Here is a 25,329-nt window from a genome sequence, read left to right on the forward strand (position 1 = left end):
ACAACAGCACACAAAAATAAAGCAGGCTTCTGTGGTTAGCTTTTGTGTGTTTTTGGTGTGTTTTTTTTTTTTTTTTTTTTTTCATGTTTAAGGATCATTACTAAAAGGTGAGTGAGGATCAGAGTAAAACAGGGTATTTACTTAGTGCAGTTATCACAGAATCATAGAGCCATTCCATGATTACTACACTAAATAAATACATCATTTTATTCAGATTCTCACTCACCTTTTAGTGCCTGAAGCGTGACAAAAACGTAGAAATAGTGAATAAACTCAATTGTTTCTATGGAATGTTGGAGTGAAACCAGAAGGGAAAATTGATCAATTGTCTTCTCAAAACATTGCAAATACTCCTTGAAGTTCTGTGGGAGAAGTGAATTTAGGGACCACAAATTCCTTGTTTCCAAGCCAGTTCTCTGTAGAATCCATTGATCAAAGATAGGAGCCATTAGGTCTGCTGTATCCAGTTGAATGCACTTGCTTAAAGGTGAAAGAGTGAGGCCTCTGGCTGAAACAAGCAAATACAATGAAATCTTTCTCAAAATATAGAAAGTAAGGCATAAGCTAACAGATCTTGTCAAAGCTCAAGATTCACTTTTGTGTGTGGGTGTAGTGAACTATATTTTAAAATCTTTTCTTTACCATCTCACTCTTCTGCATGTTCCTGTCCGCATTTCAGCATGGACAGAAATTCACATTACTTTTGTTCCTTCTGTGCAAATTTAGAGATGCCTGTATGCATCCTTCCACTGATGCCGATGGCTAATCAAAATACCAGTGCACAGCACTGCCTTCATCTCTTACTGTACTCTGTTTTCTGCCATTGCCTTCAGTCCAACAAGGAAAAAGCAATTCTTGCATGTAGCAACTTTCCAATAGGCATGAGTAAGCCCAAGGTCCCGAGCTGCAGTCTGTGGATTCTGACTAGTCCACAGAGCGTTGTTTAGGACAAGCTGGAGAACTGGCTGATGGCACAGCACTGGCACTGCTTCCTCTTATTCCGCTTTTCTAAATTGCATTCATGTCAGCAGAATTATGCTAAATACTAACTGTTTCCTAATAGTTCATTACCATGTAAACAATTGTTGTTGTTGACCACCAAAATGTTATGTGATTACAAATAAGAGAGAGGGAAGGTAAGAAAACCCTTAAGGGAATCTGTGAAATAAAATGTACTCCACATTCTAGAGAGGAGAGAGAAAAGAAAAAAAAAAAAAAAAAAAAGACAACTGCTGTAACTCACACCACTTAGTTACTTGGTTCAGGAACCAAGCAGATAAGATGCACTAATGCACCTTCAAATGGATGAAAATGCTGTGTAGAGAAAGTATGAAGTTTCTCACCATTAATGTGCACAAATTAAAAATTGGCTCTAAAAACTGCCAGCGGACAGTGAGATCAATGAGTTCTTGTTTTGCTCTCAGCTGCCCTGGAGCAATATGAAGTTGTGATGAGAGAGAATGCTTCAGTGATTGGGGAATCGCTTCCAGTGTACAATAGGTGAACCTGTGAGCACTCTAGACAAAGAAGTGCACAAACACAAACTGAAAGTTCTGATCCTGTGTTCAGGTGCCTGCTGGCAGATGTTTGTGCTTTACCAGCGGGGTTCTAAAAAGTTAGAGGGAACTGTTCAGATAGATCTGATTACAGAATTAAGGCCGAGATATGGGAAAACGATCTGCCATAGCTTTTGAGCTCAAAAATACACAAGCTTAAATTGTTCCATAGATTCAGGATTTTACAGTCTTTGTTCTTATTTAAGTGCTGAGTTTTCCAATAAGATACATTGGAGTACATACTTGCATGCCAAATGTCCATACATAAATCTTGGACAAGTTATCTTCCCTTTCACAAACGCAGATGCTGCCGTATTTCTAGATGTATTTATTATTTGAATGCTTGATGTAACAGCATACATAGATGCCACTAAAATGCATCCATAGGAGGTACTTACTGTGATGTAGTGAGCTGCTTTGACTGAGTTTCATACTACCTGTTGAGAATGAGTTGGCTGTTTTTTTTCACTGAATATATGGCAATGCTTTTCCTATTCTGTGGCACTGTCTGCACAAACCAGGATACCTTCTGGGAGAAATGTATTTCCCTGTTTTGAAAAGCAGACGTACTAGCAGGATATATTGTGATTGTTTTGGCGTGGGCTGCTCACATTCTTAACTACAGTGGCTGAAAAAGAGAGACTAGCTCTTCTTCTATTCCTTTTTTTCTGATCCCAAGCTAAAGTTTCAACTAAACCAGCATGATAGTCATCTTCTGTCCTCTCCAGTTAACTGCTTATGTTTTTGTGTGTGTGTGTCTTGTGGTGTCTTCGTTAAAATAATAGTTTGTTACAGTTACAAAGATATAGCTTGGGGGGAAGCCATCTCAATGATTTTGTATTCATGTGTCTATAGAAAAATTCCTAGCTGCAAACACAGAAAGCTAGAAAATGCCTTCTGGATCAGAACAGCAGTTAATGTAGCTCAGTGTACAGATGCCAAGAGTATCAGTATCTCATGCCTTCAAGGCAAAAAATGTTTGGAAGACAATTAGGAAATAACTTTCATACAAGTTTCTCCCTAGATAACCTATAAGATTTTTTTTTTTAATTATTTTGTGACTTTATTTTCTTAAAAGGAAATTTTATCCATAGGTAAATATGCTTATGTAAATATAAGCATCTGTTAGGATGAAAGCTATTATTAGTCTAATAAGGAAAAGTCCTGAGAATTCACAACATGCTGGTAGAAAAACAGAATTTTTAATTTCAGGAGACCCTATAGACCCATCTGTAAGTCTTAGTAACTATTTACTCTTTGACAGCAGATCTGTCAGGCATCTTCTTTGTTAGAAGACTGTTGGATGATCAATACAGGAAAATACTAATAAAGTGAATTTATAAATTTGTAAATTGATATTTATAATTCAATTAGTATCTATAAAAATAGTTCCTTTATTTCTTACTAAAGACAGTGAGAGTTGGTATTTTAAATACTTAGTTGAGTTTGGGGGATTGACTAATTTCAATTCTCCGTCCTGCCACAGACCTTCTATCTGGCCATGGGCAATTCTATTTAGTTCATCATCTGTAAAATGAGAACAATTTGCTGCATGGCAATGCTGAGAATAAATAATTATGGTGTTCATTTATTACTTCAGTACTGAAAGAAAAGTTGAAAGACCATGTGGTCTCTCAGGACGCCAATCTTTCCCAATGCCTTCGGATCTTCATTACAGATTAAATGATTCTGTCTCTACATTTTAGTGGAACAACAAGCAGCTGTTCAAGAGTGTCTAGATCCTCTAAGGGGAAAGTAGATGGAACATAGATGCACATTCTCAAAATCTCGATTAGCTTGTTACATGTATGTGACTGTTTGGAAATCTTTTTCCATTTGGTTTCCAAATATAAAATGGTAAAGTGTTCTGCTGTTCAGCACATACATTTCAGATTCATCAGAATCAGTTATTAGAAGCTCTCTGAAGTTTCTCCCTATCTTAGTGTCCACTAGAACGCACAAGCTGAATGAACACAATGCAAATGAACTTTGCATTTTGTTACCCCAACTGATACAGCTCTTGCTATTGTGGGGGAGGGAAGGATGCTATCCAAGTCGTTCCATTCACTCTGTCTTTATGACCGTATCACGTAGCATAGCTTTGTGAGAAAGAAACATTTCATAGCTTCCATTGTATAACATACCGAGTTATTGGGATAGACAGTCTGCTGCGTACAGAAGTCTTGTTTGAGACATGTCCAATATTTAATGAAAGCTGTGGGAGTTCGAGTGTTCTCTCAAATAATCATTGACTAAGGCCTTTCTATCAAAAGATATTTTAGCTAGGGACCTAAAGGGACTGTAGAAGCAACAAAACAAAACCATTAATATTAAATCTTGCCCAGGTAGTTCAACACTAGTGTCATTTATTTGAGCAGCATGTGTAACCACAAAGATACAAAGTGTTCCTAATATTCTGAGCCAAATTCTTTCATGTAAAGGTATCGAGTTTACCAAACCTGTCCCGGTGATGTGTTTGACTCAAAAGTAAAATGAATTCTGCATTTAGATTGCAAAAACAGTTTGAATGTAAAGGCTGGAAATTCAATAGCCTGTTCCTCAAAATACGAGTATCACCAATAAAAGTCAGATCTAATTTTGACCTTTCTCACCATTAGCGGAACAGGAATTATGCCTATTGACTGGGAAGAGAAATAGTTCCTAAAAGTAAACCGTCAAGGAACTATTGTGTGACTTTGAACTTGTCTTTCCTTTACTCTCTGCCGTTTCCTTTGCTTTATTCTGTGGAAGTATGTTTACTATACATCTCTCTCTATCTGTAACCTTCAAAACTCCCCCTGCCATTGTCATTTAACATTATCCTATACTGATACGCTCAGGAAAAAAGCTTTTGTAAAATCCCAACCAGTCAAGTGATTCTGCAATTCAAGTGATTCTGGGATTCTGTGTTTTTCAGTATAGCCACAGTGAGGAGAGTGGAAGAGTTTTGATCAAATTAATAGTAACACCAGAGGTTTAATGCTGCTTCTGCCCTACCCCTAACTGCCTGCCTTTTCCTCTTGCCTATATTTTTTTCATGAATATTTGGTAACACTGGGAATAAACAGTGCCTTATTCTCTTTTGGCTGCAACTGTGTTTTTTAAGTCTGGTGCATGATTATGGCTCTGTGTATGCTAACACTCTCCTGTCCTACCTGTACCCCCACCAGTTTCTAATGCATCCTCCCCCACTTTGTTTCTGCCTGGCTTTCCAACACAGGACATTCCAGTGAACTTGCGGCTTGGTTACCATACAGATAGCGTTTGGTTTCTCATTGCTTTAGAGTGGTGAACAATTCATCTTATTAGGTGGTATTTATGTTCTAGTCAGATTCTTCCATTCTGATGAGAGTAATATTCTTAGACACATCTGAGGCTCATTTCAGATCTACTTCTGTGTTTGAAAGTCTGGCTTCAATTCATTTATTTTGGGGTTACGTTTTAGTCAAGAACTTTTAAAAATTGGAAGGGTATCTATTGGAAGAGTATCTATGCCCAAATCTTTGCTGATGGACTGGTGTTTATAACTTTACTGCTGCTAAACTAAGGGAAATGTGTGTATGTATGCATGTGTACATAAATAAACACAGACCAATATATAAACTACTAATAATAATGCAGAAAATACTAAGAACAGTCTTTGAAACGTAATTTAAGGCAATGGTTGGCACTCAACAAAACAAGTTAAATAAATTATTGTATTTCTTCTACTGAAGAACTTTTCAGAAAGGAGGTTCAGTTGGTCAAATGAGGTTAAATTCACTTTGTGTCTTGTAATTTTAGATCCCAGTTATGGATCTAATATGGCATATTTTAACTTTAAGCATGCTGAAATTTCAGCACAACGTATTGACTAAGAAAAGATGTAACCCACCGTATTGCTAAATATTGAGACTTATCTCAGTTATTTAACTCAATTGGATTTCAAACAGGAGTCTAGAGTTTAAGGATTATAGTGTTCACAAAAATACCCATTTGTTGTCTTCTTCCATAACTATGCAGTTGCTTGCACTTAAACTGATCATTTATTTCTGTAGGCGTGTGTGAGTGTTTACAGGATAACAGCTCAATGTTCTATCGCTGAAATTGAGGTGGACTTACTTCTCACTTCTGAAGGGATGACTTTTCTTGTTTCTAATCAAACTTAGAACTGAGAAAACTAGTACTTATTTGGGCAGGACAGAGAACTTTTAAGTGAGGCCAGACATATACAGTCCATCAGATGTGAGTCTTTGTTAACTATTTAATTCCTTATCACTTCATAGTATTGGATCTTTGAGGACTGCCCAAGTCAGATTTTTACCACTTGGAGTTAGCATCAGATTATGTTTTGCTGGAATACAATTGTATTTTTCTTTTAAAAGAGAACTTTAAACAAAAGTCAAAATTACGCCTAAAATTATATATGTAGATAATGCCAGATTTGTAACTGTTAATTTCTCTTCATTTTTCTTTAATATTGAACAAGAGAAAAAGTTCACAGGAAGCTTGCAAATTCAGTGGGTTTTGCTTGGAGAGCTGAAAGTGTTTCTCTCAGCTTTATTTACAAGCAACCACTCTAGGATGCTTTTGGCAACCAAACATTTCTCCTCAATTCATCTTCCTTTGTCCTGTGTGGTTGGTTTTCTTTGTTGTTGTTTTTGTGTTTTGTTTTTGTTTTCCCCCCGCACCACTTAGAGTTGCATTTGTTTTATTCATATGGTATCCCCTCCTTTCACAGAGACAAGGAAAATGTTGCAGCAGCATCAGAAAACAGGTAATGTCTGCTCTGCGTGTTCTGTTTATTCCTATTCAATTTGTCTCAATTTTACTCATTGTTCTTACCTCAAAGCCATATGAAATTTGTACAATTTGAGTGGGCAATTACGGATAGAGGTTGCAACTAAACAGGTTTTTGGGCATTTCTTTTTAATGTAGAGTTCAAATTTCTGTGAGATGGTAGCAAACTATGAAACAGGGGAGGGTGGATCGAGTAGCTCAACTTATAAGCCTGAAAAATTAGAAGCTTTTATCAGGTCTTGTTGAAATGGAATGTTGCGTGTTTGATAGGGTTTTAAGAACAATTTCCATTTTAAACTTTGTCTAGGTTGTTCAAGATGCTTTTAAGATCTAACAAAGAGTCTTTTGGGTATTATGAGAACATTTTTATATCTGATTCTTGCATATGTTATTTTATCCTTGGTGGACTTTGAGGTTCAAAACACACCACTGTAAGTAACTTCCCTCAATTCAAAAGTGGTTTTCTACCAAAGAATCCCAGCACACTTTGCAGTTACATATAGAAACATATCTATAAAGGTACACACAAGTACTGGAACAAAGTAAATTAGTCTGATCGGTTATTTAATGGAGCAAAGAAATGCCTCTTATTAGTTCATGCCATGAAACAAATTTTACCTCACTGCTTTTCTGTCTTGTTCATCCCTCCATAAACAGTGCACAACTACTTTGTTTTTAAGACTTCTCGCATTTGAACAAAGGTCACCCAGAACTAAAATCCAAGTGTAAGCATTATCCTCACTAATGACACGAGCAATGGTAACTGGTACTTGGAACGCTAGGTAAAATAAGAATTCTGTCAGAAGAATTAAATAAACCCCTTGATTACTGCATAACAAGTGTATATAAATTAAATTGAAAACTGAAGTAACACGTTAGCATTTCAGTAGCTGTTTGACTTTTGCAAAACCATCTACAGGACTGTGCAGCTGCTCCACTGAAATCTCTTCTTTTGGATTTTACCAGGAACAGTTTCTGATGTATGACTGGTGTTAGTGTCACACTACATTGCCTTAATCTTGCATGGTTTGTCACACCATAGCTTTTCTCTACATCCGTTATCATCACAGCTTTGCTATGTGTCTTATTTTGGTATGCCTAGCAATATGGTTTCCAGATTTAACGCAAGGTACTTTTTTGGGTTCTTAAATCCTTTCCTGGTCTTAAGCTGTAATGAACTATCAAGCTTTGTCACAATTTCAAATGCAGTACCATGATGATCTCCTATGGTGTAAGGAATTTAGGGATACAAAAAGAGGACACTGCTGGGTACTTACAGATTTAAATCTTCCAGGAAAAAGAGAAGACAGAAAAATTAAGCCTTCATTATTAGACCCAGACTTGACTTTTCAGTTAAGAGGTTCAGCACCTTTGTTCGTCTTCTTGTGTGGCCCTCCTGCCCCAGCTTTGCCTGCTGCATACAAATAATAACTGCTGTCTTAAAGGGGCAGGTATTAGTGTTCTAAGGTGCTACTTTATTTGGCATGGGTAGAGAACACCAAGTATCTCTGAAAACAACAAAAACCAAACAACCCTTTTTCTGTTAAAGCAACCAGCTTCTTCTATGGCTGGAATTCTCCCTCTCCCTCAAAAACTTGCTGTTATCTAGGTGACATGATAACAAATATCTCATTTACAAATTCCCTTGTAATTTTTGTTACCCAGGCCTTCAGCTACTACACATGCGCCACAGTATGTGACCTCAAGTATTTGGCATCCTCCTCAGTCATGCACCAAGGATGCCAGCACTGACAATGCTAAGCCAGTGGCCTCCAAGGGGTCTGTGAGGCTTGGAGCGGGTACAAGTCAGAGGGAAGCCAGTTTCATCACTACTGGCCAGAAAATCCCTCTAACTTCATCCAGTAATCGAAGGTACACTGTGACGTGTAACTGCGTAACTGACCTGGTTTGGAGCTTTGGAATGGTTTGGTAATAACAATCTCTAACTCCTCCAGACAGAAATGCCCATGGCCTAAAAGGCAGATGCGTAAGTTCCATAAATTCCAGCAACCTCAAATTCCCATGGATTTTACATGTTAAAGTGACACTCTTAAGGATTTTATCTAGAATATACAGGCTAGAGCCATTAAGCACCTTCTGCAGAAAAGCAGCAGTTGATACTATTCACTGTATTTCTACAAGCATTCACATATTCAAATGCAAAATTCTTCCACAGTCTTTCTCTAAATATCTTCTCCAGCACTTTTTTCTAAAAATGCTAATGTAAAACAGATAAGTTTTGCCTATTCGTTTTGATTTTGACCCTTATATTTTCAATTTTATACAAGACATCTGTTGGATGACTTGAAACAAAAAGGACTTCATGCATTATATAAAGGAGACTAAGTGCAGCTGTAATAATCTATTCAATTGTTATTTGGACAGAAAGTCACATAATTTAGGACTCTACTGAGATCACCAAGAGTCATCTGCAATTTATTTTTAATGTTTGAGTGCATTTGTTCCTCTGTTTCCTCATTATGGTTGTTAACCATTATTATCCTCTTAACCTCTACTGATCTGTGTTACTTTTCATGAGTGAAAATCGGTCAAGTAGAGTATGTGTTTGTGTTCATCCACTTAACTTACTCACATCATGCATTTTATGTTTGTTAGAAATACAGAGATGTTTCAGAAAATACATTTCCTTTGATTTTCCCTAAAATGCAAAATACTGTAAAGATTAAAAGCATACAGAATACCTGTTTAAAATAGAAAACAAACTTAATAATGAAGCTGTTAAAATAGGTGACTTTTTTATAAAATGGCATTCATGTTTACAAACTACCAAAATTCTTCCATGCCTGAATAACTTAAAAAAATAATAATAATAAATTGAAATTCTAGAAAGGTGATTTGGGGAAAAAATATTTAATATCTACATAAAATATCTAATTAGCATTCATGGTTGGTCAATTAAAAACAGTCAAGTTAGTCTGAATTCTTTCTATAAAAGAGAATTAGTTACCAAATGTACACATTACATGTAATAAGATCACCCTGAGTTTTAAGGTTTTTATATATTTCATTTATATCTATTCTACTTCCTTTTTCTGTTAAACAGTTAATGTGTTCTGCCCTGCAGGAATGTGATCAAGCCTCTAACATTTTACTCACATTAAAAATCTATTACAGCATGTAAGATAAAATTTCTTTCTATTTCCCTTATTTTTTTAAGGTATTTCAGTATATTTGCATTTAGTTCATATGTGTTTGTCCAGTTGACATCTGTCTCCACACAGGTCCATATCTACATACATTCTCCTCTTTCCCTCTTTCCTCTTTTTTTTTTTTTTTTTCTTTCTTTCTTCTTTAATGTGTATCAATGAGTATGTGTTTTGGTTAACATTTTGGAGATTGTTACGACATATAAGTACCCTCACTATTTTCTTCTATTTAAGGTATGAAGTTTTGATTCTTTTGATATCTGTAACAATTTTCATTTCAGTGAAAATAGACAAAATAGGTGAAATCACTGGGTTTTTTTAGGACATGCATGAAATTCCATTATAAAATGGAATATAATATTGTACAGTTTGTCCTTTCATGTTTGCTCAATCAAAGATGTGTAAGTACAAAATTTAGAGTCAACATCATGTAATGTGAAAATTCCAGTGCCTGTTGTTGCTGGTGGGGGGAATTGTGAGAGTATTCCTTTACCTTAAAACTCAGGAATAGACTAGCCCATGATCCATAGCTGTGATGTGTACGATACAGTTACTTTGCTACATAGCTATCTAACTGATGCAGTATTAATGACGTGGAAAAATTTACAACATAATGCAAATGCATCAAGAGGGAGAGTTAATCTCTAATTTAAATGCAGATTATGATGAACAAACTTTTGCAAAAGTGAGGCAAAAGTTTTTCACATAATGACTTGAAATCCAGAATTGCAAACAAGGTTAGTATTTTCAAAAGTTCACTTGCTATGTTTAATTGATAGATGTAGCAAAAATGCTTCCTTTTCAGCTAATCAAACAGTAAAATACTTAGCTGAAATAAGAGACACCATCACTTAGACTACCAAACCCACAGAACAAGGTGTCATATGAGAGGAGGACAGGGGAAATGGGACAGTCCCTTGAAGAGCAAGAGGTGTCCTGAATTCTGAAGTACTAAACGCTCGTTCTAGCTCCTGAGGAGTGCAACTTGTAAGATCAGTGTTTCTGAGAGAAGCAAAAGAAAATATTAGACAGAATGGCTGAAAGACAGAACTCCCCACTCCCCCACCGAGAACTTTTAAATGACATAGTAATTTTTATTTGTTTTATTGACAACTAAATAATGAATATACATATTACTCTCCTTTTGTTAATATCCAATTCATTGACACAATCAGCAAAGACCTAGAATCTTGTAAATCTGTCAAAATATATATTTTTTTTTCATTGGATATTAAGAAGAGCTAGTGGGAGACGAACTGAACCTCACAAAAGATTGTTTCAATTTTTAACTCTGTTATCTTTCAAGGTTGTTTAATGGATCAACTTTACCCAATTTGTCTGTCTGTAACAGATGAATAATACTTTCCAATCTGAGTGACAGTGTAAGGCTAAAATACGTTAACGAGCACTGCATGCTCACATAGCAAGCAGTGCAAGACCTTAGCAAAATGGCCACAGGATACAAGACTAAACTTTGTTTATTTAAATCTATTTTGCAATCAAAGATAACATGATAACAGAGAAGTATAAATGTTTATTTTATCTGTGCCACAAGAGGACCCCAAGGATAACTCATGCTCATCACCCAAGTGGTTTTAAACCTAAGACAGTAAAATGTTATGCTACTTTTTTTTTTTCTTACATACTCTTCTTATGTGTAAAAAGGTGAGGTGTCTCATCATTTGATAGGTTGGCCAGCATAACATGGGGTGAATTTAGGGCAGAGATGAGCTAACAAACAGTGGACTCTTAAACACATCTTTCCAGTACCTATAGGGCAGAAAACTGACTGAAGTCAGCACAGAAGCGTGCTGACTATATCTCTAGACTTTCAGAACCTGCAGGAAACCTGCTGCTACAAAACTGTAATAATATTCCTTAAACTGCTTTTCTTCATCTAATTAGGAGGTTTACTCTTTAATGTAAACTTCAGCTCCTGGAGTAAATATCGCATGAAATTTATCCTAACTCAAAGAGTTTGTGACAGGGTCTATACAACTATCAAAGTACTGCACACCACGCTCCCTGTCTCTGGCTTCAGTAGGAAGAGGACTTCAGTGTTGTATAAGATCTGGGATAAATTTCAGTCAGGACCAAAAACTGCATTACAGTCTTAACTGCTCATATGAAAAGGCCTAACAAATGTCTTTTTTATTCCCCCCCCCCCCCCCAATAATTGTGCTTTTCTCTCAGTAACACAGCCTGCTACTATGTTTGCAGATTCAGCTGCAAACATAGGTTTCATGCTCTGCATTTAAATATGCACCTTTTTAAGATGCTTCTTGTTTTATTTAATTTAACTCTAATTAGTATCCCTGTTGAGCATGCTCCGGTGTCTACCAGCTCTGCCTCTGCGCCTGCACCACATGCTTCAGCACATCAGCCTGCTACTGCTGCTCAAAATACAGCCAGTCTGATGACACCGCCAGCAACCACTCCCACCTCAGTAGTGCAAGAGTCTTTCTCATCCTCCTTCCAAAGGTAACGCTTTGTTGCTTTTTCCTTTTGCAGATGTACTCCTGTATGGCTCTGGAAATGCTGCATACACATTCTAAACTTACGAATGTTGTATGTACATGCTGTAGCCTTTTTATATGCTTTTAGTTTTTTGTTTTGTTTTGCTTTCTTATTTTAAAGTACATTCATGTTTGCGAAGAACTTGCAAAATAAAACTGGCCTAATTTTTTTTTTAAATAGCATTGTCTGGTATATACCTTACATTTTCAAAAAAAACCAAGTTTGGGGTTAAAACCAAGTGTTTTTTTTTCACTGCTTGTAATGAAACCAAAACAACATCTCACAGCTTCTTTTAATAGTGTTTCTAAAGTACGACATGAAATGGAAAATTCAAAAAAACTAAGTAATTTACTCATGTGATGGAGCTTATCATATTGTAGCAGATGTCAGTAGAACAGGGTGCACAGTGACCAGTAAAACCACACATCTTATGATTGAGTGCAATTCATCTCTAATAGTTTGATCTACTTTCTTTTTTTTTTTTTTTCTAATGCAATTCAGTTATAGAGCTAATGTGAGTTTCTAGGAGTTATAGTGGTATATCAAAAGCAATAAGTCTCAGTCTGTGAAGAAATAGATGGGAATTATGCTGCCGTCACATTACAGCAGTTTTGGGGATAGTACGAGTGAATTTTTGCTGTATATTATTTGTTCTTCTTTGGGTTTTGCTACATTAATATTCCTAAAATGTTTATATTTTATCCTGCTTTAAAAAATCCTAGGAAAAACACACAATCAGTAATACAAACTACTTTAAATAAGTGAGATCTAAGATGTAGTCTGCCATATCTTAGAATTCTGTTAATAGATTTGGAAGTGTTCTTAGCTCTATTTCTTGTTTAATTTTGTCTATTTCACTTAAATTATATACGAATACCAACTACTTAGTTTTTCACTTCAGTCATTTTTTTCCAAATCATCACCTACTGGATTCCAGAGTTTTTATTTCAGTGCAAGAAAACCAGTCGTCCAGCCAGCAAAGGAGGTTTGAATAACGTATTATACTGTAATTCAGAACTGTGCTGAAAGGCGTGTCACCTGAAATAATGATATGGCTAAAGCAATTTTATCCTGTTGTTGAAACTGTAACATGAAATAAAAAGAATTATCTAATACATGCCTCAAAAACAAATGCCTCTATTCAACTAATCATGCCATAAGTTTTAAGGAGAATCTTTTATCTGGTATTGCTTTCATATTAAAATGTTTAGCTTGAATTCAGACTCAAACATCCTCAGGTCTTGCAGGTAAAAATACGTATTGTTGGCAAAAGTCCTGTCCTGAAATATTGTCTGTCTTAGTTTTCAATACATTCTGTTTTTAAGATCTTTTACATTATGTGTGCATTTTGTCTTGTGTTTGTAGGGTTGTTGCTTGGTTGTGCTATTCTGTAAGTCTGCAGATGTACACTACAGAAAACCGGTTCCTGGTAACTATGCAGCAGTCCTCTTGTACCTGAACTCCGACAAAGCTTGGTTCTGATATCATGATTTTTGTCCCTGTGAAATTATTTTGTACATACTTTCATGCTTTTACTGTGTCTTCTGCAGAGTGCTTGCAGCCCCCAGCTCTCTTTCACAACCTAAGCCTTTCCTTGGGTCCAAGAATATGTCATTAGCAGCTTCCACTATTTCATCTGCTATCTCATCTCAGTCTAGGTATATCTACAAAGCTCTTTTCTGTTTCTTTTTAATAAATTTGTTTTGATTCTGTATTACTCTCTCAATTTTAAGGTTTTTTGCTTCTTAAGAGATTGGTTTTGTGAAGAACATTGAAAAGCTTGATGTGTTTAATGGAATAGTCTTCTTGCTTGATCATTCACATTAAACCCCAGCCAGTAAACACCTAAGGTTTAGTCTTAGGATATGTAACCACAACATCTTTTTAGATCAAAGGTATTTCAGTTGATTAATTTGTCCTGTTTTTGCCATCTTAAAATGAAAAGATGTGTCAGGCCTCAGTAAGGCCAGGCAGGAATGACAAACTTTTTTTTTTTTTTTCTCCTCATGGTCAAGACACGGGATCATAGTTTAAGCATCTGATGCACTCTCAAAGGACCACAGATCTCCTTTTATTACAGTCTTAGTTGTGGCTAATGAAAGACTACTGATAGGCAAAGATAGGATCTATCACAAGAAAGAATGCTGCTGTACTGTCCCACTGCTAAACTTTTTCTTAGCTTTCATTAACACTTTGTCAAGACTAACAGAGGAAAAATCAGTAGATTTTAAGGTTCATTATTTGAACAGTCTTCACAAATAATGAAAAAGTGAGTCAGCGATACATTTGAAGTGGTCATTATCCCAAGTCTTTTTTACGTTAAAACAAAATGTAGTTAGGAATCACCCAAAAGTGTTGCTTGAAATGAACAAAGCATATAAGTTTGAAGGCTACGCATTAGAGGTAAGATAATCTTATTCAAGAGTATCATAAAAACAGCAGTTAAGCACTATGCACTGTTACATCCTTGAAAGCATTTTGGTTGGCTTCACATCACTGAAACCAATGCAAAAATGAAATGCTACAGAACAGAAGATCAGGAGAATTGTGAGTTTTAGGATGTAAGCATGGCTTTTTGTTTCTATAATTCCCTGTATGAAGCTGCTAAAAGGTAAGAAGTAAAACTAACTGTTGATGCAATTCCATATATTCGGGTGGAAGTACAATACTCATATCTTCAGTTCTAATTACATCATGAATTTGGTGAATGTCACAAAGAGTGTTACCCAGAATGGAAGGACAGAATGGAACAGAAGATTTTGCAAGGGTTTTTACTGCCAGTGACATCTAGTTTAATGTATGAGCTTGCAAAATTCCCAAGAGATTAGTTATGTAGGTAATTCATTATTTGTGGGTATCCATCTTAAAATACTGTAAGAGGACCTAATTTTCAAATTATGAGTGCTCAGTGCATTTCAGAAGTAATTCTTACACTGTCTTTGTGCTCAGTTTTGTGCTCAGATTAGGCTCTTATATGTCATTAGGTATTATTTTATCTGATGTTTGTTTAACTACCAAATCTCTTCCAGTCAGTTGGAATTATCACATAGCTTTATGATAATAGGGTCCTACATACTACATAGCTCTTCTAGGAGTCTGTTAAAAGCCTTTAATAAGAAAAAAAAAAAAGACCCATGCTTATTGATCAACAATAATAACTGTGTGTATTTGAGCTTGTTTATAACACTGGTGTGCAAAATCCATTTATTTTTTTCTGAGCTCCAGAAGAGACTCAGTTTTAGTATTTCTCCAAGCTAAGGACTGAAATGTCCATCAGTGAGAACATGAAATGAAATTCAAGTTGACTATTTTGGCTAGTCAGTGGATATCTATTTACTTCATCACTCTATATCATAGGACCCGTATAAATCTTGATATTATAGGTGTATTTTTACATATCTGCATAAGAGATTTCCTTTGTGTTTTACTACCTTAAGTGAGAATTACACAAAAGAGCTAGTAATAGGTCTTACATAGTAGCCTGCATGTAGTAATACAGCATGTAGCACTTCTTATTTCTGCAGTAATTTCATTGAGATAACTTCATAACAGGCTCTAGCTCTTTTAAGAATAATTATTAGATAATGAAAAACTTTTACTTAGTCAACAACTTTGTAGCAATCCAGAAAGATAAAATCACAGATGCGTTCATTGCATATATCACTTTCAGGGATCCATCAGTAAACTGCAATAAAGTTTATTTTATTGCATACCCTAGATTAGAAAGGTTTTTTTTACGCTTCAGTGGAAAAAAAAAAAAAAGTATTATTCATAATTTGTGTGTCTAAGTATCTTGTACGTATCTAAGTATCTTGAATGAGAGAACATATTTCTAACTATAACAACTAATAAATTAGAGCAAGTATAACACTATTTCTTCATTCAGAATTATCCATTCCACTTTAATTACACATGCCTTTCATTCAGCAAAGGGAAGCAATATGAGGCCTTGAAGCTATAAAATCATTTGTAATTATTAATTCATTTCTAGTTACGTATCAGTATTAAGAGGACAGAGCCAGGCATTGCAAACTGAAAAGAGAGATTCTGACTAGCTAAGGAAAACACCTTAAGCCACCCTTCAAGTCGAGCAGGGCAACAGGTTGTACAGAGAGGCAGAGCGGTCTCCATTTTTGAAAGTTTTTGATACTACACTGGATAAAACCTTGAGCAGCCTGGTCTGACCTCAGAGCTGGCATTGCTTTGAGCAAGAGCTTGGATGAGAGACCTCCTGAGGTCCTTCCCAACCTGAAAGCCCCTGAGAATCTATGAAAAACAGGTGTCCAATGTTTTAATCAGACTACTAAAAGCTACTGCTCATAGCCAGCAATTATCTAAGTCAGAGATATAAAATCTACAGCAATCAGCTTTGTATTCCAGTGCCCTAAAATCTTACTTGCTAATGGATGACAGAGGTATCATGCTGACATATATTTTGTTATACAACGACGTTGTGATCAGCAGGCATGTATTATTCTCTTAGGTAGTATCTTTCCGGGTAGTTCAGTAATGCAACAAGCCTTAGGACATAAAGGCAAATCAGAAACTTGTAAGACTTGTTAAAAATTGCTTCCCTGACAATCAGGTACATGATGCAAATTTACATTCTGTTGGAAAGTTATGTTGCAGCTGAAATTTGTTCTTTATCTTTGTGCACTAGTTTCATATTTGTTTATTTTAAAATCTGCCACATATTAATAGCTATTGTGGTCTATCTGAGGGCCTAAAAGGTGTTTCTAAATTCATTTAAAACTTAAATTGTTGAGCATTTGATAGTTTTCATTTAGAAATCAAGCAATGCATTAGCATGAAAAAATACAGATTTAAAAGGTTCGGTTTCACCTTGACATATACCACTGGAGCATTAGTGTAGTTCATATTTTATTTTGAACTAGGATAATCTTATGGATAATCTTATTTACAACAGTATACCTGTCCTGTAAAATTTGTTCAGGTAGAATGAGTCTAAGGATGTCCCAGCACTGATCCCATAGTTTTGTTTTTTCTTCCTTCAGATACCTTAGAAAATGTCTATCAAGAAAATGCAGGAGGATTTCTTGATCAATGTCCTTAGCTATTTTAATCTTTTTTAAAGCTTGTTAGGTCAGTTTTATCTACTTTTATTTTTTACTTTTGCTTTTTTGAGCAAGGCTGTATATATACATAACGACTAACATGGGTAAAATCTTCATAATCTTCTTGAAGAAGGATGTTTTTAGTCATTAATTTTTAACTGATCACATTTCCCTTACTTTTAAACCCGCAATGTTAATCTTTTCCACTTACAATCTTGCTTACAAAGAAGAAAGCACAGCAGGAGTCTTTTAAATAAGCCACAAAGCTCTTTATGTGATTGGTGATTCCATTGGGAGGGTAAAAGCAGGGCAACCAGTGAGACCAGCACTCTGGGAATATAAAAACAGGAGAAGCAATGGAGAGTCAGGATTACGGTTGGGGGGAAAAAAAAAAAAAAGTGGGGGGTAGCTCTTGTGATTCTAGGGTCTGAATCCAAGCACTGTGTCTGGGGTAAAGGGAAGAAAAAACAATTCTCCAAAGCATAGAAAGTAACTGGTACCTGATGGGGTCCTACTGTTATTTTTGGCAAATGGGGCCTGTGTTCCTGTGTGATATGATCGCTGCCACACAACTGTGCATTTAGACAGGACTCGTGTTCATTCTGAACCCTCTTGTTTCTCAGATCATATGTTGTGCAAAATCTTCAGTACTTGCATTTACATAAATGAATCATTTGTTCTGTAATGATACAGTTTCCCCAAGGAAAAAAATCTACCTGTTCTCCCAGAGCTATGATCAACACACAAACAGTAGAAGGGTACTGCAATGGAGAAACGGATCGTGATAGCTTAATGCTGCCATTTCAACTGTTTTCTGCTTGTCCTTTCTGCGGGGTTATCCTCGTTGACTCATAACTCCCTAGGAAACTTAGCTGAACATTGAACATTCATTCATTCAAGTTTTGCTGATACATGAATTAAGCTTTTGATACTGACAAAAAGAAACTTAATTTTCTGTGATAATACAAATTGATAGTGAATGTCAAAGACTCAGTGGTTGAATCAGAATTCCACAACTAAAAAGTAAACAAAACTGGGTGACAGCAGCTTATGGAGCAATATACTCAGCTCATTTACTTGTTACCCTTATTGAGGTTTCAGTATGATTCCCTGGTTAAGTTAAGCAAAATGTAATGTAATCCTGATCTGGTATCATTATAAATATGTACATGTTGCTTACTATAGCATTTACTAAGAGTAGCTCCTATTCATGAAGAAATTCACTGTAGGACAAGATATCCCAGTTTTCTTGGTATATTTTTTTCAAATACAACTTTTGTCTCATTTTAGTTTCAACCGGCATTCTTCCACCTCCATCAGCTACCAGTCAAAGAAGAGGTATAAAAACGTTTTGTGCAGCTACTCTACCTTGAAAGCACTTAACAGTTTATTGCTGCTAATAGGCATCTAGCGAAGTATTAACATGAAAATCTGCTTAGAAATGTTTACTTTCTTACAACTAATAGTTTTCAGAGCCAGTATTTAATTCATTGCCTGTCACATGCCATGGGCTGCTACAGATAAATTCAGTAAAGGTGCTTTCACTGCTTTTTATATGTCATTGCTTCCTGTTACATGAGGGCATCTTCAACACTTAGGACATCTTTTTTCTTTCTTTCTTCTTTCATTTTTTTTTTTTTTTTTAATGATATGCTATTTCCTTTTCTTCAGCAAAATTTTGATAAATATTTTAACTTCACTAAAACCCTTAATGATGTAGTATAACACTTTATTTCTCTGACAACCCTTTTTATCTTCCTTATTGTATTTAATATGCATCATATATTTGTAAAATATTTCAGTAGTTGGCTTCTAATTTTGTCATGAATTTGATACTAAGAATACAATTCTTTTTGGTATTGTTTTTGTCTTTTTAACTTATTTTCCCTACACATACAAGGAAATCTGGTAGCATGGTTTTATTATGCTATTAGCTTTATAAACAAAAAACAAAACATTTTTCTTCATGGCAGTCTAAGTATCACTAATCTGGCTCAGAACTTGTTGTGTTTTGTGCGTTAAGAGATGTTGAAATGAGTCTTTACACCAATGGACCTGCACCCCTGGCAGTAGGCTTTCCTGATTGTGTGTCATTTTCATATTAAGGCTGTATGACACACATGACTTAAATCTTTTAATCCACATAGTAAATGTCGATCACTGATCCTGTAAAGGTAAGTATGTGTGTTTGTTTTTTTTTTTTTTTTTTTTGTTTTGTTTTGTTTTGTTTTGTTTTGTTTTGTTTTTTTACTGGTTTTCTGTCTAGTTTACCTTGAACAACAGATTTTTAAACAAGGGAAAATCTTTAGATACTGCATATTTAGCTAAAGACATTTTAATAGATATGTGTGATGTGAGCGTACGTGAAGTATCACTCTTCCTCTCTGTGCTACAGTGGGAGGAATGATTCTCTGTCCAGTGACCCCAGGTACAGTCTGTTCTTATGCGTTATAGATATGGAGGGATCAATAGGAAGTAGATGTTATGAATGGAAAGTAAAAAGTCTTACTGTGCTTTGGTTGTTACAAAATCTTGGCACAGTGCACAACAGAATTTACATTAAATCCAAAATCAGTGAAATAGTTCATCTTGGAGAGCCCGTTGGGCCCAAATGGTCCCAAATCTGGCCCTAAGTCCTAGACTAGGTATTGAAATAAAGAGCTTTCATCATTATAGCAATAGCAGTCTTTCCAGGTCTAAATAAATAAGCAAAATAAATTGGCTTGAGGCAGCGATGCTCAGCATACTAGATCTGTAGTATCAGCACTGTCAGAGCAGAAAAAAATGGTGTTTTCAGGATAGTTTTGTTATTAAAAAAAATTAAAAATCAAATCAAAATATTATGTTTGTAAGATTTTTTAACCATTACTGGAAGGAATTTGCTGGTTTTGTCACAGTTAAAAAATTATAACATGCTCTCCAGACTTTGTTTCCATTGTCAGAGAAAGTACAAGCAAAGATTAATCATTGATCTTGCAAAGCAGAACATTTTTTTTATTCTTATGCTTGTGAACTGTCTGTTACAGCCAAAGGTAGTATAAAAATAAATGCTAAAATCTCAGCACAAATAGATAGGTATCTAGCTTATTGAGACAGTGAAACAGAAAGGAAAAACGATAAAGATATGTTACCAGGGTAAGTATAAAAGATGTTAAACACTAAATGGTTTCTTTTACTGCAGGGATCTCAGTATCTATCTGTTGCCTCTTCCGTGTTCTTCCTTATTGCATTCTCTCTTGCTTGCTTTGTTTGTTATGCTCTTTTAGCAGTCAATTAATCAAAATTATTACAAATAGAATCATCAAATAGAGCCATCCTAAGTAAAAAGCAAATAGAAGAGGCGTATGACTTCTATGTGCTAATATAATCAAACTCAGAATGATTATTTGATCCGTAAAATGAAGAAAAATGATTCCTTATTAATGTTTGGAACCCCGAGCAAAGGTTTTTAGTCAAGGAATGCAGAAATCACATCACAGTATTGCATATCATGTGCTTTTCAGTTAGCTGAATCCAAGCATTAGAAAATTTAACATAAATTAATCTCAGTCCAAATATGGAAAAGTTTCAGGAATCTTTTTTTTAAAGAGCAGTCTAATCTTTTTGAAATGAGTACTATGTTTATATAACCAGTAGTTAGTAATTAAATTCCATAAATTGTGCTTCTGAGCCAGTATCTTTTTAAGTCAATGAGGAATCCCCCATTGATTTATCTTGGACAAGAACAGGCTTGTTGGTTTGTAAGGGGCCAGAAAACCAAAACTTTTTGTGCATGTTCCTGACGTCCTATCCATTCTTAAACTGAGAATGTCTAATAAATTTGTCTTATTCCTTCAGTAAGCTGTCTTCTCTGACAACAGCAACTTGGCATTATTTAAAACCCTTATCCAGTTATTTTTTCTTTCTGAAGAACTGTCCAAGCCTTTCTTAGCAATGATTAATGAATCTCAAAGTATTCTCTCTGTAGCTCTCAAGGACGATACCTTTGGCATACTATGGAAGCTTCCAGATCTCTTGATTTCCTAATCAGTAACTTCTGCTGTTTATATATAAAGTTGTTCATACCTTCATTTTGCTTTTAGAAACACAACCCAGTCATATACACCAATGCCTGTTTCTGCAAGCTATGGTGAAAGTCCTGCTGCTTCTGCTGCTTCGAAACCAAGAGTTATCACTACTGCCAGCATAAAGCCCTCTGTCTACCAGCCAGGTAAGGAGACTTCTGAGTAATGAAATATATGTGCATTTCTTTTAGAAAAAGAATATGTGCATTTTTGCAATAGTACACACACACATCTAAAAAGATCTATATAGATGGAACCAAATGCTGCTGGATTGCTAGATTTGCTTCAGATCAAGGATTACATTATATCATGCTTTAGAGTGGAAAATGTGAAACGAAGGAGGAAGAAAAAGAAAAGCAAGGGAAAAGTTTCTAAGAACAATGTGTGACCCAACTTTTCCAAATAAATGCATTTGTAAAATAGCCTAGTGCACCCTTTTAGGAATCCCAGGGCACTTCGGAATTGATAAACCATCTGGAAAATGTATATGTCAGGAAGGAGATGAAATAAGTAAAGTAGCCTTTTTGCAAAATAGATAAGGCCATATATTGAACCTCTAAAATTCAGGCTTATATTTGGAATAAAGAGTGACCTGTTAAAATACTTATGCTATGCTTCCGTTTCCCACAGATTCAATTACTGGAGGAATATATTTGATTATTCATTTGTGTGGAAAATATGCTCCTTGATGTTATTTAAATCCCAGTTGAATTGATGTGTCACAAATGGAGTGAACTTCCAAAACCATTGATGACCAAAATGTGAGCCTTCAAAATGAACAAATTACATGAGGCAACAATATAAGTCTAAATGCAGTTCTGTTTCAAATTAAATTTGTTCTGACCTTAGCAAGAGAACTAAAAAGTTGATTTATATTTTGACAGTCAAGTAAATATGAAAAGGCCAACAATTCTAACAATCTTAAACTGTTGGTGTTTTTTTTTTCTGTAATGCTTTGTATTTGGACCTACTGAAATTAAACTGTTAAATTTTAAAAATTAAATGTTAAAATTTTACTTAAATATAAAACAGATTGATTTATCTTTGTATTTATTTGTATAAAAAGGTGGGAAAAAGCCACTTCAGAGCTCTAACAAGCTATTTAGGGGTCTCAGAGTCAGTAAGTTTCACTTTCTCCTCATTTGATTTTGGTGTGTCAGCATATACTGTTCTCACTGAAGTCAAATGTTGTTATTTCTGTGGTGCAAAAGAAGGAAAGATGAGAGGATTTACTTCAGTATGGCTCAGAGCAAACTGGCATGTCAAAGTATCTCCTAAATAAACTGATTAATATCAAATCACACACTTATTTGGGGGGAAGTGTAAACTGGTTTACACAAACCTGCCACAGAAATAAACTAGAAGGTATATCTATTAAAGAAGAAGCTGACTGTTGAATTTGACTTGGAATAAGAGGCAATGTTTTTACTCTCCACTGTGATGGGCATCTTCTTTGCAATACCTTATATCACTGGTTTTGGGCCCCATTGCCTCACAATGATGGCTTTAAATGCACAGTATGGGAACTATGTTCTGTGTTGCTATGTATACAGTGAACTCATTTCAGATGCATGTATTGTCTGCCTGCATGTGGGAAATTCTTATTTTGAAGGCACAATGAAGATATAATGTATTCCAGAAGACAAGAGAAAATTCAGAGTAATACATAGTGTGATAAATTACAAATGCAAATAACAGTAAAGAGTTGGCAGAGAAAGAAACAGTAAGTCTCTCTGTGTTTTTTAGAAGTATAGAATAGAATAGAACAGAATAGTTCAGTTGGAAGGTACCCACAAAGATCATCAAGTCCAATTGCTTGACCATCTCAGGGCTAACCAAAAGTTAAATTACTGAGGGTATTGTCCAAGTGCTTCTTGAACACTGGCAGGCACAGGGCATCAGACACCTTGCTGGGAAGCCTCTTACAGTGTTTGACTATGCTCACGGTAAAGAAATTTTTCCTCATGCCCAGCCTGAGCCTTCCCTGGTGCAGCTCGGTGCCACTCCCATGTGTCCTGCCGTCAGTGACCAGGGAGCAGAGACCAGCACCTCCCTCTGTGCTGCCCCCAAAGGTAGTTGTAATGAGAAATTTGAGATGTACGGTAAGGGATTGTAAAATACCTTTATAATTAAACCCCAAAGTGACAGACACATGAGGTAACAGGGATTTTATAGAATATTGATTTTTTGTTTGGTACCTTTTTCAAGTATTATACATTTAGCATAGTAGCACTTCAAACTGGTTTCAGAATGTGAGCTGTTTCTAAAAGACCGCTGCAGTTCTGAGCAACCGCAAACTTGCTGCTTGCGAAGAAATAGAGTAAAAAGTGTTTCCTATGTTTCCTGTCACTGACAGATAAGATCCACAAAGGCTGTTAAAAATTTCCTCATCCAATGTTGTCAATGCATATAAATTCTCCTACAGTGTAAAATGCAACCTTGTTCCGAGAAGACCAATTATTCTCAAAGGATGACATATGAGACCACAAAATCCATCTTTTTTCTTCCAATCTCAGGCCTTTGTCTAACTGCACTCTCACTTAGCAAATTTTCTTTTAGATTTTTATTTGTTTAAAACCACTGTGAGAAAAGGCTGAAATAACGGATATAACTATAAGGATTTGCAGTGGAAAATTTAGCAAAGGGATGCCTTTATGGTAGCCCTCAGTGTTAATGGGAATGAAATGCCTTATTTCCCTTAGTATTCCAGGCCAGCAATTTGCAGATTAAAACACCTATCAACAGCCCCATGTGTACAATATCCAGAAACCCAAATCAGTCACTAAGAAGGTCTACAAGACTACTTTAATATGGCTCAGATTGAGGTATAAGTGGATTAAATCTTGTTTACACTGAAAATGATCTCAAAATGAAACTGAATTGCTGAGTTTCTTGCTCAGATAGGAGTATAGGAGATAGGATACTCCTCAGATAGGAGTATATCATTGTTTACACTATGAAGCGAGGAGAGTAACACTTTGACTAAGCTAATTCTGCTGGAAACTTTCTGCTGCTAAAAATCTATTTTTGTTCGTATAGGGAGATCTTTACCCTTCTCTGTCCTACAAATTTCATAACATGTTATTAACAGGCACACATTTATTTTCTGAGCATGGGCCACTAGATGGCAGAAAGTACCTGCATCTTCCAGCTTGTACTCCCCCCCCCCTCCTCCCCCCCGACAACAACAGTGCTTTTATATATTCTAAGCAGTGTAGTATGTGAAACTAAAGCATTTGAAACTATCCAAATCTTTACGTTACTATATGAATCTTTAGATTTTTTTATTCTGGAAGGAAAATATCCATTGACAGTAAATTAAGAGCTGATTAAAAGAATTTCAAATTCCTCAGTAGCAAGGAATCAGTTTTTTTCTGTGGCTGTTAAGAGACCTCTTCTACAACTTTCCCAGGATAACAATAGTCCTATTGTTTCTCTCCTACTATGAGAGAATCTGAGGGCTCAAAGAAACCAGGTGATAGAGTTCGAGTTACTGAATTATTTAAAGTATTCACTCTTGAACAGTTCAGCATCAGCAGATAGAATACTGATATTCTGAGAAGCTGTTCTCTGACATACTGAATGTTAGTGCTTGCTAGCAGCAAAGAGCATCTCTTATCTGCTGCATATACATGTATGTTGGAAGACTTCAGAAGTACATAAACATGAAAAGTGAATTTATCTGGCAGTAGCTGCTAAGAAAAAAACTGTTCATAACAGATTAGAGATATAAGACAGATAATAATTCTCTTTTAATAACAATAGCTAAAATCTCATAGTTAGTGAAACAGGTCTAATGTATGGCAATGAAACTATTTTAAAATTATTCCAGCCTGCTCACATGGAGAAAATGTGGTAATAAATCCACCCTTTAAAATGAAATGATAATGGCTGAAAAGTTAGTTAACTATGGAGAGATCAGAGCAGTTGCAAATGCCCAATATTTGTCATTTTTCAATAATTCCCTTGGCATCTTCTTTTAGCAACTGTGAGAAGAAAAAATTAAAAAACAACAACAACAACAACAAACTGTTGCTTTCCTTTTACAGTGACAAGTGGAAAAAGTAGTGAAAAAGAAATAGATGAAGGTAGAGAGAAAGACAAAGACCCATCCTTCAAAGGAGTCTAGATGAACTTGAATCTAGATAAGTCATATGCTGTCTACAATGGG

At 35.5% G+C, this 25,329-nt stretch overlaps 1 protein-coding gene across 5 annotated transcripts in view; it reads left to right on the plus strand.

Annotated features, from left to right (window-relative positions):
• Positions 1-25,329, plus strand: part of LDB3 (LIM domain binding 3) — a 120,246-nt gene that overhangs the window by 83,712 nt on the left and 11,205 nt on the right. For 3 of the 5 annotated variants that reach the window (XM_032191386.1, XM_032191390.1, XM_032191387.1), the window contains exons 9-11: positions 6,277-6,312; positions 11,813-11,983; positions 21,177-21,304. In XM_032191386.1, coding sequence (XP_032047277.1) covers positions 6,277-6,312; positions 11,813-11,983; positions 21,177-21,304 — 335 coding nt within the window. The remainder of the gene's footprint in view (positions 1-6,276; positions 6,313-11,812; positions 11,984-21,176; positions 21,305-25,329) is intronic. The other 2 variants (XM_032191388.1, XM_032191389.1) reach the window with 2 other exon arrangements.

The sequence above is a fragment of the Aythya fuligula genome, chromosome 7 (genome assembly GCF_009819795.1).
Source record: "Aythya fuligula isolate bAytFul2 chromosome 7, bAytFul2.pri, whole genome shotgun sequence".
NCBI lineage: Eukaryota > Metazoa > Chordata > Aves > Anseriformes > Anatidae > Aythya > Aythya fuligula.